The sequence below is a fragment of the Tiliqua scincoides genome, chromosome 7 (genome assembly GCF_035046505.1).
Source record: "Tiliqua scincoides isolate rTilSci1 chromosome 7, rTilSci1.hap2, whole genome shotgun sequence".
NCBI classification, from domain to species: Eukaryota; Metazoa; Chordata; class Lepidosauria; order Squamata; family Scincidae; genus Tiliqua; species Tiliqua scincoides.
The window spans coordinates 70,356,523-70,377,480 of NC_089827.1; the positions used below are offsets into that span (position 1 = coordinate 70,356,523).

The window sequence follows — 20,958 nt, forward strand, 5'->3', positions numbered from 1 at the left end:
CCAATTTATCATAATCATAAAGCAAATATTTAAAACAAGCCCTTTGTGACATGGATGTGACTTCCATCCAACATTTCTGTACTGTGTTTAAAAAAAAAAAAAACCCACAAGAATTACAGGAAGAATTTGTCATGTTTTGAATTATTATAATTGAAATTTCTTACCTGTCTCTATTTGTATGTTTACAGGAAGGCTGTCTTTGAATCCTTCTTTTTCAGTTTTAACAGTAAAGTTATATAGCATGCCAGGGATCAGATTGGAAAATTCTACCATTTCTTTTGTGACTTTTTGGACCTACAATCAAATAAAGGCAGTGTCTGCTTTGTATGTGCACATTTACGCAACTGTTACTCTGCACATGCCCAATCTCGTCTGATCTTGGAAGCTAAGCAGGGTCAGGCCTGGTTAGTACTTGGATGGGAGACCGCCTGGGAATACCGGGTGCTGTAGGCTTATACCATAGTCTTTCGAGACTGAAGGTTGCCAACCAATCCTTCATTTACATGAGCGCATATACATCGAATGAATGCACGTAGAACTGTTCCAGTCAACATGTGACTTAATCCATTGCACATATCCATTGATAATTTTACGGAGTGTGATATCCTCACCCTCCAACCACACACAACATCTGAACATGTGCCTGTGACGTCAACCTGAACATGTTCATCACTGCCCCAGTTTATTCTGCTGGACATGCACAGGATGAATATCATGACTGACAGTGTACAAACCCTTTCTGTGAACTTGTGATCTAGCAAGCACAATAGTACTAAACAAATGGCTCAGTCCTAACTAGAGTGAGCATCAACAGAATGTAGCATAAAGCAGTTTGCAACAGCACTAGCAGCCAGGATACCAGCAGGAAGGCCAGAGCCAAACCACACACACTGGTGGACGCTGGGAGGCCTACTGGAGCAGGTAAGCCCAGCATATTGAGTGGAGTGGGGTGGGAGATGTGTGGATCGGGTTAGGATGGAGGCAGGTTCAGCAGCAACGGTGATGTTGAATCCAAACCTTCTTCCCTGGACTGATCAACCTGCACAAAGCAATGTGGGCTTGTACCAGCGGTATCACTGGGGCGGTATCACTGTCAGGTAGACCACAGCTGCGATACAAGGACATCTGCAAGAGGGATCTGAAGGCCTTAGGGATGGACCTCAACAAGTGGGAAACCCTGGCCTCTGAGCGGCCCGCTTGGAGGCAGGCTGTGCAGCATGGCCTTTCCCAGTTTGAAGAGACACTTTGCCAACAGTCTGAGGCTAAGAGGCAAAGAAGGAAGGCCCATAGCCAGGGAGACAGACCAGGGACAGACTGCACTTGCTCCCGGTGTGGAAGGGATTGTCACTCCCGGATTGGCCTTTTCAGCCACACTAGACGCTGTGCCAGAACCACCTTTCAGAGCGCGATACCATAGTCTTTCGAGACTGAAGGTTGCCAATACTACTATCAGTGGGGCAGGTCTATGTTGCCCCATAGCAGCTGCTGGGGCTTACTCTGGCGCAAGGGGACAAATGTCAAAAATCCCTTGGACGATGCAGCAAAAGTCACTTGAGCACCGCTGTAAGACCATAAGGGGATTTAGGTAGGATTGGGCTGTAAAGTTATAAATACCATCTGGATGCATTCATATATCATTTGAAATAAATACAGAAGCAGATAAACAATAAGAAAATGTTTTTGTGGGTGTTTTAAATTTTGCCATAGTTCACCTGACAGCAATAACTTTCTTAGCGATATACTACTTTGTTTTAAAACATACCATGAAAATACTTGCACAATTTGTGCATGTAACTTCATACTGCTGAAAGTTTCCATCTGCTTGATCCCAAATAATCTGTATGGACGAATCTGCAACTTTGCCTTCATGTACATTTAGTGGAACTGCAAGACCTACGAGATACATAAAACATACACATCACACGTTGCATTTTTCATGTCATACTAAAAGGTTTGAGTGAATGAGTGTCTGAGTCTCTTGGATTCTTATCATTATCTATTCCAGATGGACTACCAGAGACATCTTGCTTTTCAACCTAATACTGGATTTATTCCAATTTAAGGGTTATCTTTTATTTTCAAAACTTTTTGTACAATTAAGAACCTTAGAGATCTCTCAAAAGACAAATGAAACACTCCTGTAATGCCTAGAGCAGGCATGGTCAGTTTCTGTATTCTTGGGGGCAACTATATTTTCCATACATTAAACAAAGGGCAGAAACAAACCAACACCCTCTCAGATGGATTATGTAACAAAGTTAGTACCACCCAATAGCAGTTATGGAACTGGGAAAAACTGTAAGGACATGGTGCCCCTACCCAGTTGTTTCTCCCCCTTGATCATCACTCAGCACTCTTGTCCACTTACTACCCTGACTCAACTTACAAGCCATCTGCACACATTAGGGATTTCATCTGATGTAATCAATTGCAAGGTCTGAGGAACTTTGGTACAAACACTGAAAGCCAGATAAAGATACTCCCTACGGGCCAGATGCAACCAGACTGCACATTAGGAGATTAACCAAACTACCAGGAAGCAGGAGAATGTCCTGCTTCCTGTTAATGTTTGGTTAGTCTCTTTCTTGCAATGTGCTGGCTACCTACACATTCTTCAGTTAAGCAAGGATGTTGCCTTGTTAAGCAAGAAACACCTGAGCTTCAATACCTTTTGGGCACAGGATGCAAGAACTGCTATTTACATAAGGTTCCCCTATGCAGTTTACATATCCAAGGGATAGTTTCCATAACCAGCCCCTGAAATGAAACCCAGAGGATACGGGGGAGGTACCTGTATAAGAACATAGTCAGATCACTTTGAGTAACTCACATGTTCTTACTGCTGGCAGATTGTATACAGAACTTAACATATGTCCGCTGGTTGTGTAAACAAAGAAATCATATTCCGTTCCTGGGATCAAGTTTTTTATTGTTATTTTCCCATCCATCTGTAAAGTCAATGATGCATTAGGTCCCCCCTGACTTGTGACATATACGCCATCAGATACTCCAGTAGCAGGCATTTCAACAAATAAAACCACATAATTACTATGAACTTCATAGGGGATGACAATCTGTACTGGTTTGGGTCCTAGAGTGGTAAAAAGAAGGGGGGGAAATCAAATCAAACATACAAACATCATTTTCAAATAGCTGAAAACAAACACAGTAAACATGGACTGGAGTTTATCATACAGGGATATATAAACTAAAGAATATTAGGATCAGTCTTAAATTTTAGATTACTAGATTGTTTGCAAATTTATGAATTTGTACTCAATTTCTTGAGTTGCTGTGTGGCCAGTACAAATCCCATTCACTTCAGTGGAACTATTTGCAGGGGATATTTCTGAACATTCAAGCCATTCAGAAGACTGATAAGCCACTGATCAGCCTAGCACCTGTGAATCTTGAGCTAATGGTTCCTCTGACCTTACTCAAATCTGTCTGACCAAAATATTTACATGGTACAGATTTAAGGATGCTTCACATGCGCATTGTTCTAAAGGTGTTTTTCAATGGCAGTGAGTGGAAGGGCCTTCTCAGTGATGGGCCCCCAAATGTGGGATTCCCTCCTGGGAATCACATGTTCTGTGATTTTACCATACATATTGGCAGAATGGCAACTGATGCAGTGTAGCAGGCCGAGAACCAGATCCTGTGGTCCGCACCGCGGTACGGTCCAGTTGCAAACGTGCTGTAAGGCACGTTTGTGGGGCTTGCCGCCAGGCTCCCACCAGAGCTAGTCCAGCTCCAGCTGGCGCTGAGCCAGTGCACAGCGGGCACCCAGGTTCCGCGGCTCAGCGGTCTCCCTGACTGCCAGGTTGCAGAACGGAAGATGGGGCCTTGGCCGGGGGCGTGGGGCAGGCATTCCACGGAGGGGGGAAGCATGGCCGGGAGTGTGGAGGAGGCGTGTTGGGGGGAGGGGGGTCCGCAGAGCCAAGCTCCACAGGATCCAAGACACTTGGGTAGGGCTGCTCGCCCTACACAAGCACCTTTACTTTAGTGGCAACCAAAAGGTCACCGCTAAAGTGAGTAGCCCCATTGCGGGGCTGCTTCCCTTACTTGGGGGAAGGGGATGAACACCCTCTTTTCCTGAGGAGCCTCCCGTGGTAGCACAGGAGGCACAGGATCCGGCGGGAGCCCTCCGTGGAGCCGCTGGGTCCCGGAGCTCCGGGCAGCTCAGGATTGGGCTGTGAAGCTGATCAACCCATTTCTGTATTATCTCTGTAGCTGCTTTGGAGGCTAGTGCTCAGCTGGGCTTAATTTTAAAAATGCCATGCCATTTTGCCCTCCCTCTCCAATGTAGCATTTTTCAACCATATTTACTGCTCCGGCATATTTGGGATGCCTACAAATTTAGAACATTATCCCTTCTGCAGTCTCATACATGTTTGGAGTGAATCATCTGCATTCTTTCTAAAACTGATTTTTTTCAAAAAGCTGTGATGTACACATGTGATGCTGTCTCAATAAACGGAAAAAAAATTCTTAGGCAATGCTGTGTTATTAATTCTAAAAGACACAGTCAATTTGTTTCTCATTTATCCTGCTGAAAGTTAATACACCCATACTGGTTGACAACGGAAGTAATTTCTATTGCATTGTATCAATGAATTCCACAATATAGCAGTGTTTAAATTAAATTTTGCTTCTATCATGTGCTAAATATATGACATTTGCAGGATGTATTCCCCTGGAGTTACATGTTGTTAGCAACCTTCAGTCTCAAAAGACTATGGTATCACGCTCTGAAAGGTGGTTCTGGAACAGCGTCTAGTGTGGCTGAAAAGGCCAATTCGGGAGTGACAATCCCTTCCACACTGGGAGCAAGTGCAGGCTGTCCCTGGTCTGTCTCCCTGGCTATGGGCCTTCCTTCTTTGCCTCTTAGCCTCAGACTGTTGACCAAGTGTCTCTTCAAACTGGGAAAGGCCATGCTGCACAGCCTGCCTCCAAGCGGGCCGCTCAGAGGCCAGGGTTTCCCACTGCGTTGGCTCGGTCATGACGTGAGAATGGATGATGGCCGGATCCCAAAGGATCTCCTCTATGGAGAACTCGTGCAAGGAAAGCGCCCTACAGGCAGACCACAGCTGCGATACAAGGACATCTGCAAGAGGGATCTGAAGGCCTTAGTAGTGGACCTCAACAAGTGGGAAACCCTGGAGTTACAGTACTTAAAATTTATCATTGGATTCAATGGGAGAGGAATGAAACTTCTAACAATATTCTAATTTCAGCCCTTGATAGTAAAATTGAGCTACCTGATGAGCTAAGCTTTAAAAACTGAAAAACAACAACACTGATCAGTCATAAAACAACTTACTAAGAGTGCAATTAATAATCTTCAGATCACTCCTATTTCCATTTGTTACTGAGGCGACACCAAATTCATAAGTCATTCCAGGAATAAGGAATTCAATTTTAAATCTTTCTGTGTTGTTTACAAAAAACATTTTGCTTTTAGCCATGGTTGCAAATGGTTTTACTTGAATGTAGTATCCATAGCCCTCTTGTGGTCGTTTCCAGCAGAGAATTACATTATTCTCTCCTATATCAGATGGATGAATGGATAGATTGGTAGGTGGACTGACATCTACAAAAAGAAAAAGAAGCATAGCTCAGCCGAAAGAACCCTTGATTGGTATGCAGAAGGTTCCTGGTTCAATTCCTGACATCTCCAGGTTGACCTGGGAAAGACCTTTGCTCCTTGAGAGCCACTGCAGACAAAGCAGAGCTAGATGTTTACGTATAATCATGTGTTCAAAAAATATTTACAGCATAGTTTTAGACAGACAAAAGTGGAATTTGCTTTGCCCCTCTCCTGCATTTTAGTTGAGAAAGGATACAAGCAGTTTCTTATGAAAAAGTCACACATCAGTTCACAAAAAGAATTTTTCTAAAACATTTATGTTCCTTCTTGGTTGCAAACACTAATGGTTGGCAACCTTCAGTCTCGAAAGACTATGGTATAAGCCTACAGCACCTGGTATTCCCAGTCGGTCTCCCATCCAAGTACTAACCAGGCCTGACCCTGCTTAGCTTCCGAGATCATGGTATAAGCCTACAGCACCTGGTATTCCCAGTCGGTCTCCCATCCAAGTACTAACCAGGCCTGACTCTGCTTAGCTTCTGAGATCAGACAAGATCAGGCATGTGCAGGGACACCAATACTGACCAAACAATGGGAGAGGAACATTGCATAAATTTTACAATTTTTACTGTATTTAGGTCTTAATACTACATGCATAGCAATTATATTCACTACCACTTATAATTAATATGTATATTTTTAAAAAAAAAATCAACACTGTTTACCTGTTATTACTACCATGGGATCCTCATAGCAGCTTAGAGTTCCCTTTTCAGCAACACTCTGAAAATGTAACTGATATTGATGGTATGGTTTGATATTTCCAATTACAGCAGAAGTGTTACTTTTTTTGACTGGAAAGCTCATCCATTTTCTTGCTTTGCTGTCCAATATGCTAATTAGATAATGATGAAAAGATGCATTGCATGAGCTCACTGGAAGGTCCCACTGCAAAACTATTTCTGATGATGTCACCCGAGTTGCCGTTACGTTGTGTAAGTGTAATGGCCCTGGTGATTAAAAGATGGGAAACCTTAATTCTATTAAGAGGGTAGCTGAGGGTAAAAATACTCTTTGACAAATAACAGAGGATGAGATAAATAACAGGTTGAAAAACAAGAAGTAAAACTTAAAATCTACATTTTGGATGGATGTATTGAACAAGTTACTTTTCTATAAACAAGGAATTTCTAAAAATCAGATATGAGACCCCCTCCCTTTTCTATAATACCAGCCTGATGAAGTAATTATACAGTTTCTCCTTTTCTATATTTTTCACAACCACAGTTATGGAAACTGGGTTTTTTTTTGTATTGTTAAGCTTCATTTATCAATCTTTATTCCTTTGTGGAATTTGCATATTGAACAATGCTACTGAAGTACTAAAAGAAGAAAGACCTGAAAATATTACTCCAGCGCTGGGCTAGTGATGGTGGATCACTGGTGCTCCGTCGCTCCGCAGTTGCTCAAACCACTAGGTGGCAGAGAGGTAGTTGGGGGTGTGGGGAAGGCGGGGAGGAGGCATCCTGGGACAGGGGGAGGGGCAGGAGGAGGCATGCTGGAGCAAGGCGGGAGTGAGGCAGGCTCTTGATTCTAAGGCAGCCCAAGGGTCGCCACAGAATTGAATAGCCCCATTGTGGGGCTACCTGCTTTACCTGAAAAAGGGACAAAAGTCTCCTTCTACTGAGGTGCTGCCAGCGCTGCCCAGTTAGCACTCAGGATGCCACAGCAACCACTTCTGGTACCTCGGCAGCCCCATGATCCAGTAAGCATAGGATTGGGCTGCCGTCCTTTTGCCATGTATTATGATAGCTCAAGCAGGGGTCAGTGTTAAACAAAACTCTTATCTTCCTCCTGGCAGGAGCGATGATCCAAGCTTACCTTATCCCACTCTTTTTATTCACCTGCCCCTTCTTTCTTGTCTATCCACCCATTTGCATTCCCTTCTCGATCCATCGCCTATTTGCATCTGAGAGCAGAACAAATTAGCACTTATTTCTGTAGGCAAATTTCTCAGTTTGCCTCCTACTGAGCCCTGACACTTCTCAGCTAAGATCCTTTGGGGGGGGGGGGGAACCAATTCTCCTGCTGCTGATGTAACTGCTACTGCTATAGAAATCCCAATGCTGCACATGTCCCTCAACTACACCCCTGGTGTAATGTTTTGCTATTCCAAATAATGACTATATTTAAATCTGAACTTTTATTCAGTTTTTAAATATCATGTTAAAACAAGATAACATTTGTCATGGAGAATGTATTTTAAATGAGTACTGTATACATAAGTTATTTTGGGGTGTTATCACTTACTTGTTTCGACCGTCACAACTGGATGCAAGCTAACTTGTGCCCCTTCAGGGCTCCTTGCTGACATCAGGAATCTATAGAAGTGACCAGGACACAACTGCAAAATTTTTGTGTGTGTTGAAAACAGAGGAAAAGTCACAAAATGTTGTTCCGAATGTTCAGAAAAATATCTAATCGTGAGCTGAAAGCCTGAATCAAGCCAGCCGTTCAAACTGCTCCACAAAAGCGCTGCTGCCGTTGTGTTAACATCCTGCACTTTTATTGTGAAGTTTTCAGGAACTGAAGGCACTGAAAAGACATTTTCAAATTGTTAAATGCAAATGCTGAATCTATATAGCCAATGTTATCTATTCTTTTGTTAAGAGTATCTTTAGGACAGTTGCTCCCAAACTCCTATAAGGGAGTTGGAAACCAGGTAAGTGTTTGGATGGAGAGGGGCAGGGAAAGGGCAGTGATTGCAGAGCTGCAGCTGCTAAGGGGCTTTTTTGCTTATGGGGGGGGCTGCTCTGGCCTTCTACAGGGTCCTGCAGGCTTGCAGCCCCCTCTTATCTCTTCTGCAGCTGCTTTACAAAGCCCTTATCTCTGATCTAAAGCTATTTCCTATTTCCCCACAAAAACAGGAAGTAGCTTTAGATCTGAGATGGCTTTGTAAAGCAGCTGCAGAGATCAGAGGGGGCTGCAAACCTCCAGGTCTCTGCAGAAGGCCAGCGTGGCCCCCAGGTGAGTATAAAAGCACCTTGATAGTGGCAGCCCCACAATCCCTGTCACTGCTGTTAGAGCAGAGTCACTCCCCTTAAGGGGGAATGCTTCTGGTTCCCCTGGTGGACCACCAGTTTAGGAACCATTGCTTTAGGAAGTTTTAAAGACAGATAAAATATTTACACTCATATTCACAAATGTATGGCAAAGGAACGTAGCAGAAAAACCCAATGAAGAAATATTCTGGACCGGCAAGATTTCTCTGGAAAGCATAACAATCAGTCTCATTTTCTGGTATCATTGGTAGAGAAAAGAGTTCAGATTTTCCACGATACGGAGATTCATCGGTCCATGACCGATGTCCTTCTTCCTACAAGAATCAAAATTGCTGTAAGACATTCCTTAAATTAAATCGACAAATTGGATAATTGCTTCTTACAACACTGCTGATGCATTTTAAGCAAATATTCTGCTTTATTCTTGTTGAATAAATCTCTTATTTTATCATTTCTGTTGTTAAAAATCTTGCCTGTCATTTATTACTAGTATTTTCAAAAAGCAGTATTTTGCTAAGCAGTAGTATAATTTTTCAAAACATAAACAAAAAAGTAAATAAACAGAACCTAAATAAGCAAATATAATTTTACTAGTAAACATTTTGTATGATGTATAAGCATATTTCAGCTTTTTAAATGAAAATCAATTTAAAAACATTTTTTCCCCAAAGTGGGGGGTACTCCCTGTTTCAGTGTGCCCCCCACACTGCATTTTCTCCCAGTATGTGCAGTTAGTTAAAGCAAATCAAAAACATTTTGAAGGCACCCCAATCTGCTGACATCTTGCTCCCCTATAAACTGACACTGATGCAACCGGAATCACCTCACCGGATAGATGGGCCACCCCTAAGTACTATACAATATCATATATATATAATATAATAGTTGATATTAATATCAACTAAGGTATAACATACCCACCTTAATGTCATTGAGACCTGTCCACAACATAATGATTTGATCAAGTGACCGCAGATAAGAAGACAGAAATTCATGTTCTTCCTTATTTCTTATATCAACTAGATGTGCTCCATGTGATAATAAACCACAATTTTGTTGTGCAACACTCCAAGGTTTGCCTTCTTTGCTGACTTGATAGCAGTTCTGTCTGAAAGCTGTCCAACCATCAGAACACGAACCTAAAGATGGACAGACATTTTAATATTCCAAAGCCTTTTTTCCAACTAAACAAATGGCAAGATAAATCTGCCACAGGACAAGAAAAATTATCTTCAGACATGATGATGCTTTAAAAGATACATATATTTATACATTCCCCCAGTAATATTTGCTTAAAAAGAAAAAGGGAGGAGCAAACAGAAACATTTATCAGCACCTTACATTTGGTCCAAATGTGCCTTTCAGACCAGGAATAGCAGTGAAGAAAAATGATAACACACACCTGTTTCAACTTGAACATTCAACGTCTGAGAGACATTAATACAGTCCAAGTGCAGCTGCTGAAACTCAAGGGTAAAACTGTACAAAGTTGCAGGTCTCAGATCAGTCAATTCATAGAAGCCTTCATTATATGTATGGACTTGAGAAACATTATTATAAGCAATTTCAACAGAAAAATCATGCGCTAGTACACTCCAATTGAATGATACACTGGTACTTGTCACAAGTGTTCTGACGCTATTGTCTGAAATTCCACCTGTAATAGACAAACAAAAAAATCACGGAGATTACAATATTTCACCACCGGGGCTGCCAGAGGTCTCCATGGGGGAAGCGGAGTTCCGTCCCCTTCCCGTGGGGAAAGCCCCAAGTCCCACAATGGGGTTTCTCAAGTCTGTGCTGGCTATTTTAACAGTGCAGACTTGGGAACCTCCAGGTTGGGCTTTACAGCCCATGGAGCATAGGATAGGGCAGAACAGGTCCCGGTCCCAACCCCTCCCACCCTGGTTCCCTCCACCTCACCCTCTCCCCGCCCAAAGGCTCTCAAGGCTGTCTGCAGCTCTTACTGTGCTCCAGGCAGCACCTGTCCAGTGCTGGGTTCAGTGCCGACTGGCACTGGGTTAGCACTCACTCCTCTCTGGATGTTGCGGGCATGCCTTATGGCACGTTTGTGACACCGAGCACCAGCGCTGGAGCTCAGCACCAGTGCTGACCAACCACAGGACTGGATCCTAAGTTAGTACAAATGTAACATTCTCTAGCATCTTCTGTTTGGCATTTTTGTCACAGATTTAGGACATGAGGATGCCAAAAGCAGATTGTACACTGTGGTACTTACATGTCTCGAATGATACTGCATGCAAAACTTTCCCATCTTTCAGTGACTGTACCATTACATTATATTTCTTTTCTTCTTCAAGCAGAATTGTAAAATTTTGTGCATTTACTTGAGTTGCAGCAACGCTTTTCACATTCTACAATTTAAAGAAATGGCGTTTTTTAAAGTTTTATAAGTATTATTTCATAAAATTTTCATAAACTTTCATAAACTTTTCATAAAGTTTATTTCATAAACTTTTCCGAGTGGTGAAGACCAGAAGTGATTGTGAGGAGCTCCAGAAGGATCTCTCCAGACTGGCAGAACGGGCAACAAAATGGCAGATGCGCTTCAATGTCAGTAAGTGTAAAGTCATGCACATCGGGGCAAAAAATCAAAACTTTAGATATAGGCTGATGGGTTCTGAGCTGCCTGTGACAGATCAGGAGAGAGATCTTGGGGTGGTGGTGGACAGGTCGATGAAAGTGTCGACCCAGTGTGTGGCGGCAGTGAAGAAAGCCAATTCTATGCTTGGGATCATTAGAAAAGGTATTGAGAACAAAACAGCTAATATTATAATGCCGTTGTACAAATTGATGGTAAGGCCACACCTGGAGTATTGTGTCCAGTTCTGGTCGCCGCATTTCAAAAAAGACATAGTAGAAATGGAAAAGGTGCAAAAGAGAGCGACTAAGATGATTACTGGGATGGGGCACCTTCCTTATGAGGAAAGGCTACGGCGTTTGGGCCTCTTTAGCCTAGAAAAAAGGCGCCTGAGGGGGGACATGATTGAGACATACAAAATTAGGCAGGGGATGGACAGAGTGGATAGGGAGATGCTCTTTACACTCTCACATAACACCAGAACCAGGGGACATCCACTAAAATTGAGTGTTGGGAGAGTTAGAACAGACAAAAGAAAATATTTCTTTACTCAGTGTGTGGTTGGTCTGTGGAACTCCTTGCCACAGGATGTGGTGATGGCGTCTGGCCTGGAAGCCTTTAAAAGGGGATTGGACAAGTTTCTGGAGGAAAAATCCATTACGGGTTACAAACCATGATGTGTATGTGCAACCTCCTGATTTTAGAAATGGGCTATGTCAGAATGCCAGATGCAAGGGAGGGCACCAGGATGAGGTCTCTTGTTATCTGGTGTGCTCCCTGGGGCATTTGGTGGGAGCTCACTAGATGGACTAGATGGGCCTATTGGTCTGATCCAGTGGGGCTGTTCTTATGTTCTTATTATTGTTATGTAAACACTATATCTACATTGTTTATTTCAGCAGGGTAGTGAATATATTCACCATGATCCACACCTTACATTCTTCATTCCCATCACCACCTCTGCTGTCACCACTTCTAAATTGCCCAGGCTGAGGGATTCTGCTCCCAGATTGAAAACCAGAAGTGGATCACGATCTTTATTTTTAGATTTTCCAAGGCCTGGGGAGCCCTGCTTGAGTCTTCCATGGGGCTCCCCACACCCCGCAGAAGGCTGCTGCTGTTGGTGAGTTAATCAAAGCCCCTGTTGCCCCTGGTAGCGGCGCAATCCTAGGGAACACATTGCTGCATTTTCCCCCTCCTCCACAAAGACCTACTGCAACTCCCAAACTCCTAAAAAGTTTGGGAGCTGCTGCTGTAGTCTGTGCCCTGCAGCAATGGATGTGTAGATATAAATGAGTTCAGTACAATACTCCTTTCTGCAACCTGTCACATCAATGAGGGGAAGGGAAACTTTGTGCTTGGTTGGAAGGAAGGAAGGAAGGAAGGAAGGAAGGAAGGAAGGAAGGAAGGAAGAGACACTATACACACTTCCCACATTGTATATATGGACCAAACAATGAGGCAGAAGCCTGGAGGCTAATCTAGTATCCTGTTTCTCACCTGCAGTCCAAGCTTATCTTGTAAACTTGCGACCCCTATTGATGAATGTTTTGTTTTTGCACTCACAGAGACATTGTGTGACTTTAGGATATAGATTGTGCTGTTTCTCAGCCTGATGCCTGAGTAAAAATACTTCACCTTTTCAAGCATGACTGGAAAGGGCAAATCAATTATAAAGGTGATATAAAATAACCATCCATAGCGACCTGTGTAGCTTGCAAGCAGCCCAAAGGGAAGAGGAATTCTGGCTGTTACACTGCAAAACCTATAAGAACCGGCTCAAGCTGAACCCATAAGGAAAAAAAAATAAGTTGAAACATTATAAAGTGAAAATTTACCAGGAAAAGAAAAGCCTTATACGGTAGGAGATCTGCCTAAATTCAGAAAGGCAACTTGCTGTATAAATGTTGCAAGGTTTGTACAGGTAAAGATTTGCTTTACCTGTACAAACCTGCTTTGCAGTTTCTTAACTGTCTCTCATTCACAGCTGGAGTTTTAAAACAATAAAGGTGTCTATACTCTCAAACCTGTTGTATTTGGCTTACCTCACAAGGCACAAACCGCACTTTAGGAACACAGGCTCAGGATCTGAGCAACAAAGGGGTCTTGCCCCCATTGAGGAAACCTAAGCAAGTGAGGGGGGGTGGAACCACTAAGCAAGGCAAATGCCCCTATGTGGTGGGGTCAGTGTGGGCTGGGAGGAAAGGTAATTAAAGACAGTGATGGGCTTCCAAGAGTGTGAAGAGTGCTTCCTCAGATTACTCCTTGAAGCTAAAGGAACTGTGTCAGGAACTCAATTGGACTTGCAAGCCTCATTCACTTTGGGACTGTCCAGTTCAGGGGAAGGCCCCTCTTAGCTCATCTTTGTTATGTGGACTATTACAAACCAGGAGTGGAAGAAGCGGATGCTCAAGGGCTCTGAGTCATGATTACATCACCCAATATAGGAATATGGAACCTCATCACCTCTCTGCCCATAAATTCAAACACCTGCACTGCATGGGTGGGTTGCTTAATCATCTACAGATCTTCATGCAGTCAATAAAATCTGAGCATGAGTATATATAAACCAAACCAAATAATTATGCTTTAGGATATCTAATGAGTGCAGCTTTGTGTGCAGGAGGAAGAGTTTATCAAAAGGTAGCAGATGGGACTGAAGTTATAGGTAAAAATGTTTCTTCAATGATGTTTAGTTTCTCTTCTAAATGTTCTTTTAACAACCTCTCATCCTGTCCAACAGTCTATTTTTAACCAAAAATGTCATTCTTCTACTATCCTGGAATCAAACTGAAATACTACAAGGAGGCACATGATATGATATACGGAACTTACTTTGTTAATGAAGTTACTTGTGGGTTGGTACGACACAACATAAAAATCTGGATGTCTTCCTTTTGGAAACTCTGGCCACTCCAATAAAACTGCTCTATAAGGTCTTTCAACTCTACCACATTCCAGACCACTGGATGCCTGCAATACAAAGGAGTGGTATATTATTTGTGTATATAAAGCATTTGTACCCCACTATTCAGCTGACAAGTCTCCCAGAGCAGCTTAACATATATTCAAATTATTGGAAATCATTACAACAGAAGATTGGGAGGGCAGTGGTAGAAAATGTTTTGCTTGCTTCTTTTCTCATCCCCTTCTTCACATGGCAGTTGTTTCTAAGGCCACTGTGAAGCAAGAGGCACAGTCCAAACTTAAAGAAGCAACAGCAAGTGGAGGTTGTGATAGCAGGTCTTTGCCCTGAGGACTTTTCTTTCTTCTTTCTTCTCCTCCTAGAAGGATGGCCCTGTGGTCGATGAACCAGCCTTGGCACAGTCCAAGCTCAAAGTATATGTCAAATAAAGACAATGAACTGTATATTTACATATGAAAACAGATTCTAAACAATGGATTGTTATTTGAAAACAGTTAGCAAAAGTGTCATGCCAGTGTGCATTTACCTTGCCCACAATATAAGCATCTCCAGATCATACTCTCCAGGGGCATTATATATTGAATGCTAAGTCCCTGAGAAGTTCTTCTCAAGTTTAGAATGGAAACTGAACTTCTGGGCTTGGGCAGATCAATAAGGAGCCCCTGGAAAGCTACACTTCCATGCTTGACATGCATTCTTCCAGGGCCTGTGTACCGTATAGACATGGAAAACAAGGTCCAAGGTTTCTTGCACCTGGAATACTGCATCACATGCTCACAACAGCATCCCAGATACAAGGAGCTCCTGCACATGGAATTTCCTGGCTGCTTGATATTCCCATTGAACACCAAGGTGCCATGGAAAGCAATGTATTGCAGAGGCTCTGGTGATTTGGATGCTGAGACGTTTCAGCCATCACCAGATACAGTTTGGGTGATGGTAAAGAAGTTCTGGGAAAAGGATGAGGACAAAAGCTGTTCTTGAGAATCAGCCCTTTGCCTCTGAATTTTCAACAAAAAGTAGTTCACAAAGCAGTATACGTGACAAAAAATATCAGCAACTAGCTCCCTGCTCCCAAAGGGTTCCAGTCTAAAAAGAGATAAATTATAATTATAGAAATAATTATTTTCATTATTGCTAGATGTCGTTGGAACAGTGAAACGTTACTTCTTACCTGAAATGCATTCTGTATTCGCACCAGTAAAACCAACAGTAACCAAACTGCTTTTTCCATAGGATGTGACGGCTTTAGCTTCCAATGGCCGAATCCTAATTACTTCTACTTATATTTCGATTGGATACTTCGAGAAGAATAAGACAGGAAGAAGTAACATAACAGCACATTGCATTTTATACTTCATATTCATAACTAGCTGAGATCTACAGTGTTCAGCTTTCAGGGCATTTTTCTATAACCACACATGCACAAAATCAAATGCCATCAGTGGCTCACGAATGCCTTTCAGATACAGCGTGTATCTGCTCTAATGCAGCATTTCTCAATATTTGTCCCTCTGCTGTACTTCACATGGGCAGCGGCAGACCTGGCGCTGAGCCATGGGGGCAAATGCCCCAGGTGCTGAGCCCTGCAACTCTAGGACAACACAGGAAGCCTTATTGAGGCTTCCAATGCAATTGGAACTTCTGGTTTTCTGGAAGGGAAGCCTCAGAACGCTTCCCAAGTCAGTCCTGGAGTCATGCAAGGCTCCATCGCACTTGGGGGGGCAGTAATGCGTGGGGGGCAGCATCGCGGACCTTTGCCCTCACGGGCAGGTCTGTCATTGTCACAAGGTCTACCTATTGGAAGTACCACCCGCAGTTACTTCCAAATAAGGAGGCCGATGCAAAGTGACAAGCACCAGTAAGATGCTCACAGCCCAATCCTATCCACACTTTCCTGGGAGTAAGCCCCATTGACTGTCATGGGACTTACTTCTAAGTAGACATGCACAGGATTGGGCTGTCAGGGTGGACGGACTGACTCTTTTGAGAGCGCAAAAAGCACACAGCGGAACTGTGCCTGCCAAGCTGAGCCTCCTACTGCCGCTTGTCATGTTGCATCACAGGCAGCAGGGGTCCTGGGGTCCCGTGGATACCACTGGACACCATCTCAAGTACCATTGGTGGTACAAGTACCACTGGTTGACAACCACTGCTCTAATGTCATATAAGCCAATGGTTTGCTGTGTTGGCTTCAGCTCAAGAAGGGGCTCATAATGGTCATGTGGTAGTCATTTGGCTGTTCTGGAAGTATCCACAAGTTCCTGAGGGCACCTTCCCATTTTTAACTAAGGGGGGGGGGTTTCCTTTCAGCCACTACTGGGTCTAAAACGGTTACAGAGGATGTGCTCCTCCGTGTCTTTGCCGAAGCGATATGCCACACCCAGTGGCGTAGCCAGAGGGGGGTAAAGCACTACGTTTTGCAGGTGCCTGAGCGTGCCTCTCCCCTTTGGAGCCATCCCAGGCTCTAGAGCAAAATGCAGGCGTCCTCGTCCTGGGTCTGTGCTGAAGTAATTTGCCACACGCCCAGTGGCATAGCTAGAGGTGGGAGCAAAGCACTTAGTTTTGCCAAAACCTGACCATGCCAGGCAAGCGGCCTCTCCCCTTTGGAGAGAGCCATTCTGGGCTCTGCAGCAAAAATGGAGGCGCAAGAATGGCTCCAAAGGTGCCTGCAAAACTTAGTGCTTTGCCCCCCCTCTAGCTACGCCACTGGCAACACCACCATTCTGGGGGGAGGGGAGACCGCAGAGACCACCAGAAGGGCGGGAGCCCCGCTGCGCGCCCAGAGGTGCGTCAAGGCGCGCGCCGCCTCTTGCGGAGAGCATCCTCGTGCCCTTCCTTCTCCGCTCCGTCCGCCCTGAGAAGGCGCGAAGCCGCCCCGCCCCTCGCGCTCTCCCTCCCCACAGCAGTGCAGAGCGCGCCAGGGCCCCCCAAAGCCCGCGCTCCCCCTCCCCGGCGCGGCACCACGGGCAGCCAGGCGCGCGCGCAGCCACCCACCTGTTTGGCGCCTCGGAGAGAGAGCCCGCGCGCTCTGAGGGTGGCGGCAGCAGCTGCTGTGCCTTCTGCTCTCTCCCACGGCTTCTGGGCACTCCTGCCCTTTTGCTTGCTGGAGGCTGCTGAGGGCAGGTCACCAGAGGGAGGGGAGGGGAGGAGAGGGGGCTGGCAGGGGGCGAGGCTGGGCACACTGGGAGGGGAGCTGGGACACCGCAGTCCTACATTGCATTTGAAAGCCAGAGCTGGGAAGATGCAGCTGCCTTCTCCACAGGAAGCCAAGTGGGAGAGTCACCCAAGGCCACCACACTCTCACAGGGGCCTCTGCCCCGCCTTGCATCCACGCAACAAGGACCTAATGTGTTGGCCAGGTAGAAGTGGGCTTGAAACCACTTAGGGCCCAAACAGTGGCATAGCTAGAGGGGGTGCAAAGCACTAAGTTTTGCAGGGGGGTTCGCCACAGCCTGCAAGCAGCCCCTCATCTTCAGAGTCATCTCTTTCACTCCCACTGCCTGGAATGACTCTGAAGATGAGGGGCTGCTTGCACGCTGCAGTGTGGCTCCTTGCAAAACTTAGCGCTTTGCACCCCCTCTAGCTACACCACTGGGCACACTCCAACCTCCACTGACACAGCCACGCCAATGGGGCATGTGCTGCATCCTGTGATGGTTGGGAAATCATGGAAGCCCCCTCAAGGTGAGGGAACATTTGTTGCCTCACCTCGGGGTGCATGGCACTGCCTCAGTGCTGGAAATTTGGATAGGATTGGGCCCGAAGTTGACAGTCTAACAATTGCTGGACAGAAATTGCAAGGCATCTCAGTGGCATAGCTAGAGGGGGTGAAAAGCACTAACTCTTGCAGGGAGCCTCGCTGCAGCATATAAGGGACCTGTCCCCTTCAGAGCCATTCCATTTGCTCCCACTACCTGAAATGGTTCCAAAGGGGAGGGAGAGGGACTCCTTACATGCTACTGTGTGGCTCCCTGCAAGACTTAGTGCTTTGCACCGCTCTAGCTACGCCACTGAGACACCTACCAGTGAGGCTTAAAACTGAAGGACCCCCAGCCATATGGATATGGAAAATAATACTCAGGTGTTACATCTAGAAAGTGAAATTCACACCTGAAATCCATTCCTTTTAGAACAGTGGGTACCAACCTTTAGGAGCTCAGGGACCACTAAGGCAAAATTTGGAGATGGCGGGGACCACATGCAACCCCCCCACCCTCGCACACAAAAAATACAATTAAATTTGTAATACATAAGAAGATTATTTAATAATTAATGTGATGGTTGTGCTTACATTTGCTTCACTAGCTGTGAAAGTCTTGAGTTTACATGGAATACATGGAACACAAAATAATATCCACCCAACTCAGAGGTTTTCACACCCACCCAAATCAATCCAGTCTTTTTCCCCACACCAGACCACATTATGCACAGCCCTTGCCTCTTTTAAGTGTGGAAAAACTCCTCTAAAAGGGAGAGGGTAAGCACAAGGGGATTATAGACAAGTCATGCAAGGTAGTTAAATGAGCCAGCAGAAAGCACACACATCCCTCCACAGTTCCGTTTGTTACACAGCCCTGGCTCTGCTCCCCCACTTGTGAGTCCAGAGTCCTTAGGAAAGTGTTCAACACAATTTAGGAAGGTTGGTCCTGAAGGAGAAGCACCAGCTCAGAGCGACATCTCAGAATGGCTGCTGCATGTCTCAGGAAGAAAAGTCCTTTTGGTGTGCACTGCAAGGTCTTTGGGGGGGGGAGCCTCTCTTCACTTCCTGTTCTAATTGCTGTCATGCTCTAGCTGTGGACTACTTTGGTTGGAGCTAAGAGAGTATGAGCAAGCCTATAGGTAGGCTGCAGCCACAAAACAACAGCTGCCTACTCTGCCATTAGTCTGTGGAACTCCTTGCCCCAAGATGTGAGAAGAACATAAGAACAGCCCCACTGGATCAGGCCATAGGCCCATGTAGTCCAGCTTTCTGTATCTCACAGCGGCCCACCAAATGCCCCAGGGAGCACACCAGGTAACAAGAAGAACTGCAAGGCTTTCTGGGAATTGTAGGTAAGAACATAAGAACAGCCCCACTGGATCAGGCCATAGGCCCATCTAGTCCAGCTTTCTGTATCTCACAGCGGCCCACCAAATGCCCCAGGGAGCACACCAGATAAGAAGAGACCTCATCCTGGTGCCCTCCCTTACATCTGGCATTCTGACATAACCCATTTCTAAAATCAGGAGGTTGCACATACACATCATGGCTTGTAACCCGTAATGGATTTTTCCTCCAGAAACTTGTCCAATCCCCTTTTAAAGGCGTCTGGGCCAGTCGCCATCACCACATCCTGTGGCAAGGAGTTTCACAGACCAACCACACGCTGAGTAAAGAAATATTTTCTTTTGTCTGTTCTAACTCTCCCAACACTCCATTTTAGTGGATGTCCCCTGGTTCTGGTGTTGTGTGAGAGTGTAAAGAGCATCTCCCTATCTATTCTGTCCATCCCCTGCATAATTTTGTATGTCTCAATCGTGTCCCCCCTCAGGCGGCTCTTTTCTAGGCTGAAGAGTTCCCAACTCTTCCTACTGCCACGCTGTCAATTTCAGGTTGTTGTAAAACAAGAGAAACCTGCAACAAAAAGTTTGGATCTTTCCAATCCAATACCCAATTGGCTCAAGAAGCCCAGTGTCCTCTCCCTTCAACCCTTCTCCATCTGTTTTTTCATCTGATACCCCAATATTCCATAAGAGGGTCACTGAGTATGCTCACTCCACAATAGGCTGTTTGCTTTTTTTTCTTTTTAACCTTTCCTTTCACTTACAGACTTTTCTACTTCTGCATAGCTAGGCATATATTGACCACTACCTTATGTGGGAGTGGCCTCATTTTGCTTGTGATCTGATGGGTACCTAAGTCACCCATATGTGAATTATGTCCCGAAGTTATGACTGCCATTCCATATGTGTAGTGATTTAAAGCCTATTTCTTAACAGGCATAAGGCACTCTTTAGTTGAGCAATACCAAACCAAACAACAATGATGCTGTATTTGGGGTACTTGTGGGATTGAGCGGATCTCATGTAGATTTGTATTATTATGCCAATAAAGGTTCCTTGAAAAGAAAAAGACATCACAGAGCATTAAGCTTCACTTTGAAATGTTGTACACATACTATTCCATCATTTGATTATATGCTTTGTTTTAAAAGATGAGGATCAAGGTTAAAAATCAGGTCAAGGTAAATGTGATTCACGGTATTTGTAAATACACGGTAAAAACTCTGCTGTTTCACTTTTGTGACATTTCAGGGTCCAATTCTGTTGCACAAAATTCCGGTTATCTTCAAGGTTATGCTTGTGTTGCAGGATGTAATTTTTTAAATAGAAATATTTATGAATAGAATTTTTTGCCTTGAAGCCAGCCAGGATTAGATTAGATGGCCCACACAATCACTTCCGATACTTCATTCCTAAAAATGAAGTATAGTCTTCATTCTGTATAGTCTCTTATGTTAAGTTTGTAAATTCCCCCTTACCTCCAAGTACTTGAGCTTATCTTATTGTCAATGAACAGGAATTTCTGAGGACATTGCAAAAAGTTTGGGGCACAGAACTGACTGCCCAGGTAGATAAGCTCATGTGTGAAGTTAAAACTTTTTCAAGCACTGCTTTGCATCCGTCAGCTGTAAGCGAAGGCTTTCGAACATGGCAATCTTAAGCGATCAGCAGAACTGCTCCTTTCAAAACAAAACAACGTAACTATGTCTGTATGCAGCATAGTCTAATTTAA

At 44.5% G+C, this 20,958-nt stretch overlaps 1 protein-coding gene and 1 pseudogene across 1 annotated transcript in view; one reads left to right on the plus strand and one right to left on the minus strand.

Annotated features, from left to right (window-relative positions):
* PTPRQ (protein tyrosine phosphatase receptor type Q) overlaps window positions 1-15,414 on the minus strand; it is a 127,505-nt gene extending 112,091 nt beyond the window's left edge. Inside the window, exons 1-12 of the mRNA XM_066633369.1 lie at window positions 15,355-15,414; window positions 14,090-14,227; window positions 10,892-11,027; window positions 10,055-10,309; window positions 9,574-9,791; window positions 8,780-8,966; window positions 7,901-8,185; window positions 6,316-6,600; window positions 5,324-5,593; window positions 2,831-3,091; window positions 1,763-1,893; window positions 165-294 (exon numbers count right to left, since the gene is read on the minus strand). Of these exons, the coding sequence (XP_066489466.1) occupies window positions 165-294; window positions 1,763-1,893; window positions 2,831-3,091; window positions 5,324-5,593; window positions 6,316-6,600; window positions 7,901-8,185; window positions 8,780-8,966; window positions 9,574-9,791; window positions 10,055-10,309; window positions 10,892-11,027; window positions 14,090-14,227; window positions 15,355-15,414 (2,356 nt within the window). The remainder of the gene's footprint in view (window positions 1-164; window positions 295-1,762; window positions 1,894-2,830; window positions 3,092-5,323; window positions 5,594-6,315; window positions 6,601-7,900; window positions 8,186-8,779; window positions 8,967-9,573; window positions 9,792-10,054; window positions 10,310-10,891; window positions 11,028-14,089; window positions 14,228-15,354) is intronic.
* LOC136657893 (5S ribosomal RNA) lies at window positions 335-453 on the plus strand (annotated as a pseudogene).
* Window positions 15,415-20,958: the final 5,544 nt, after the last annotated feature.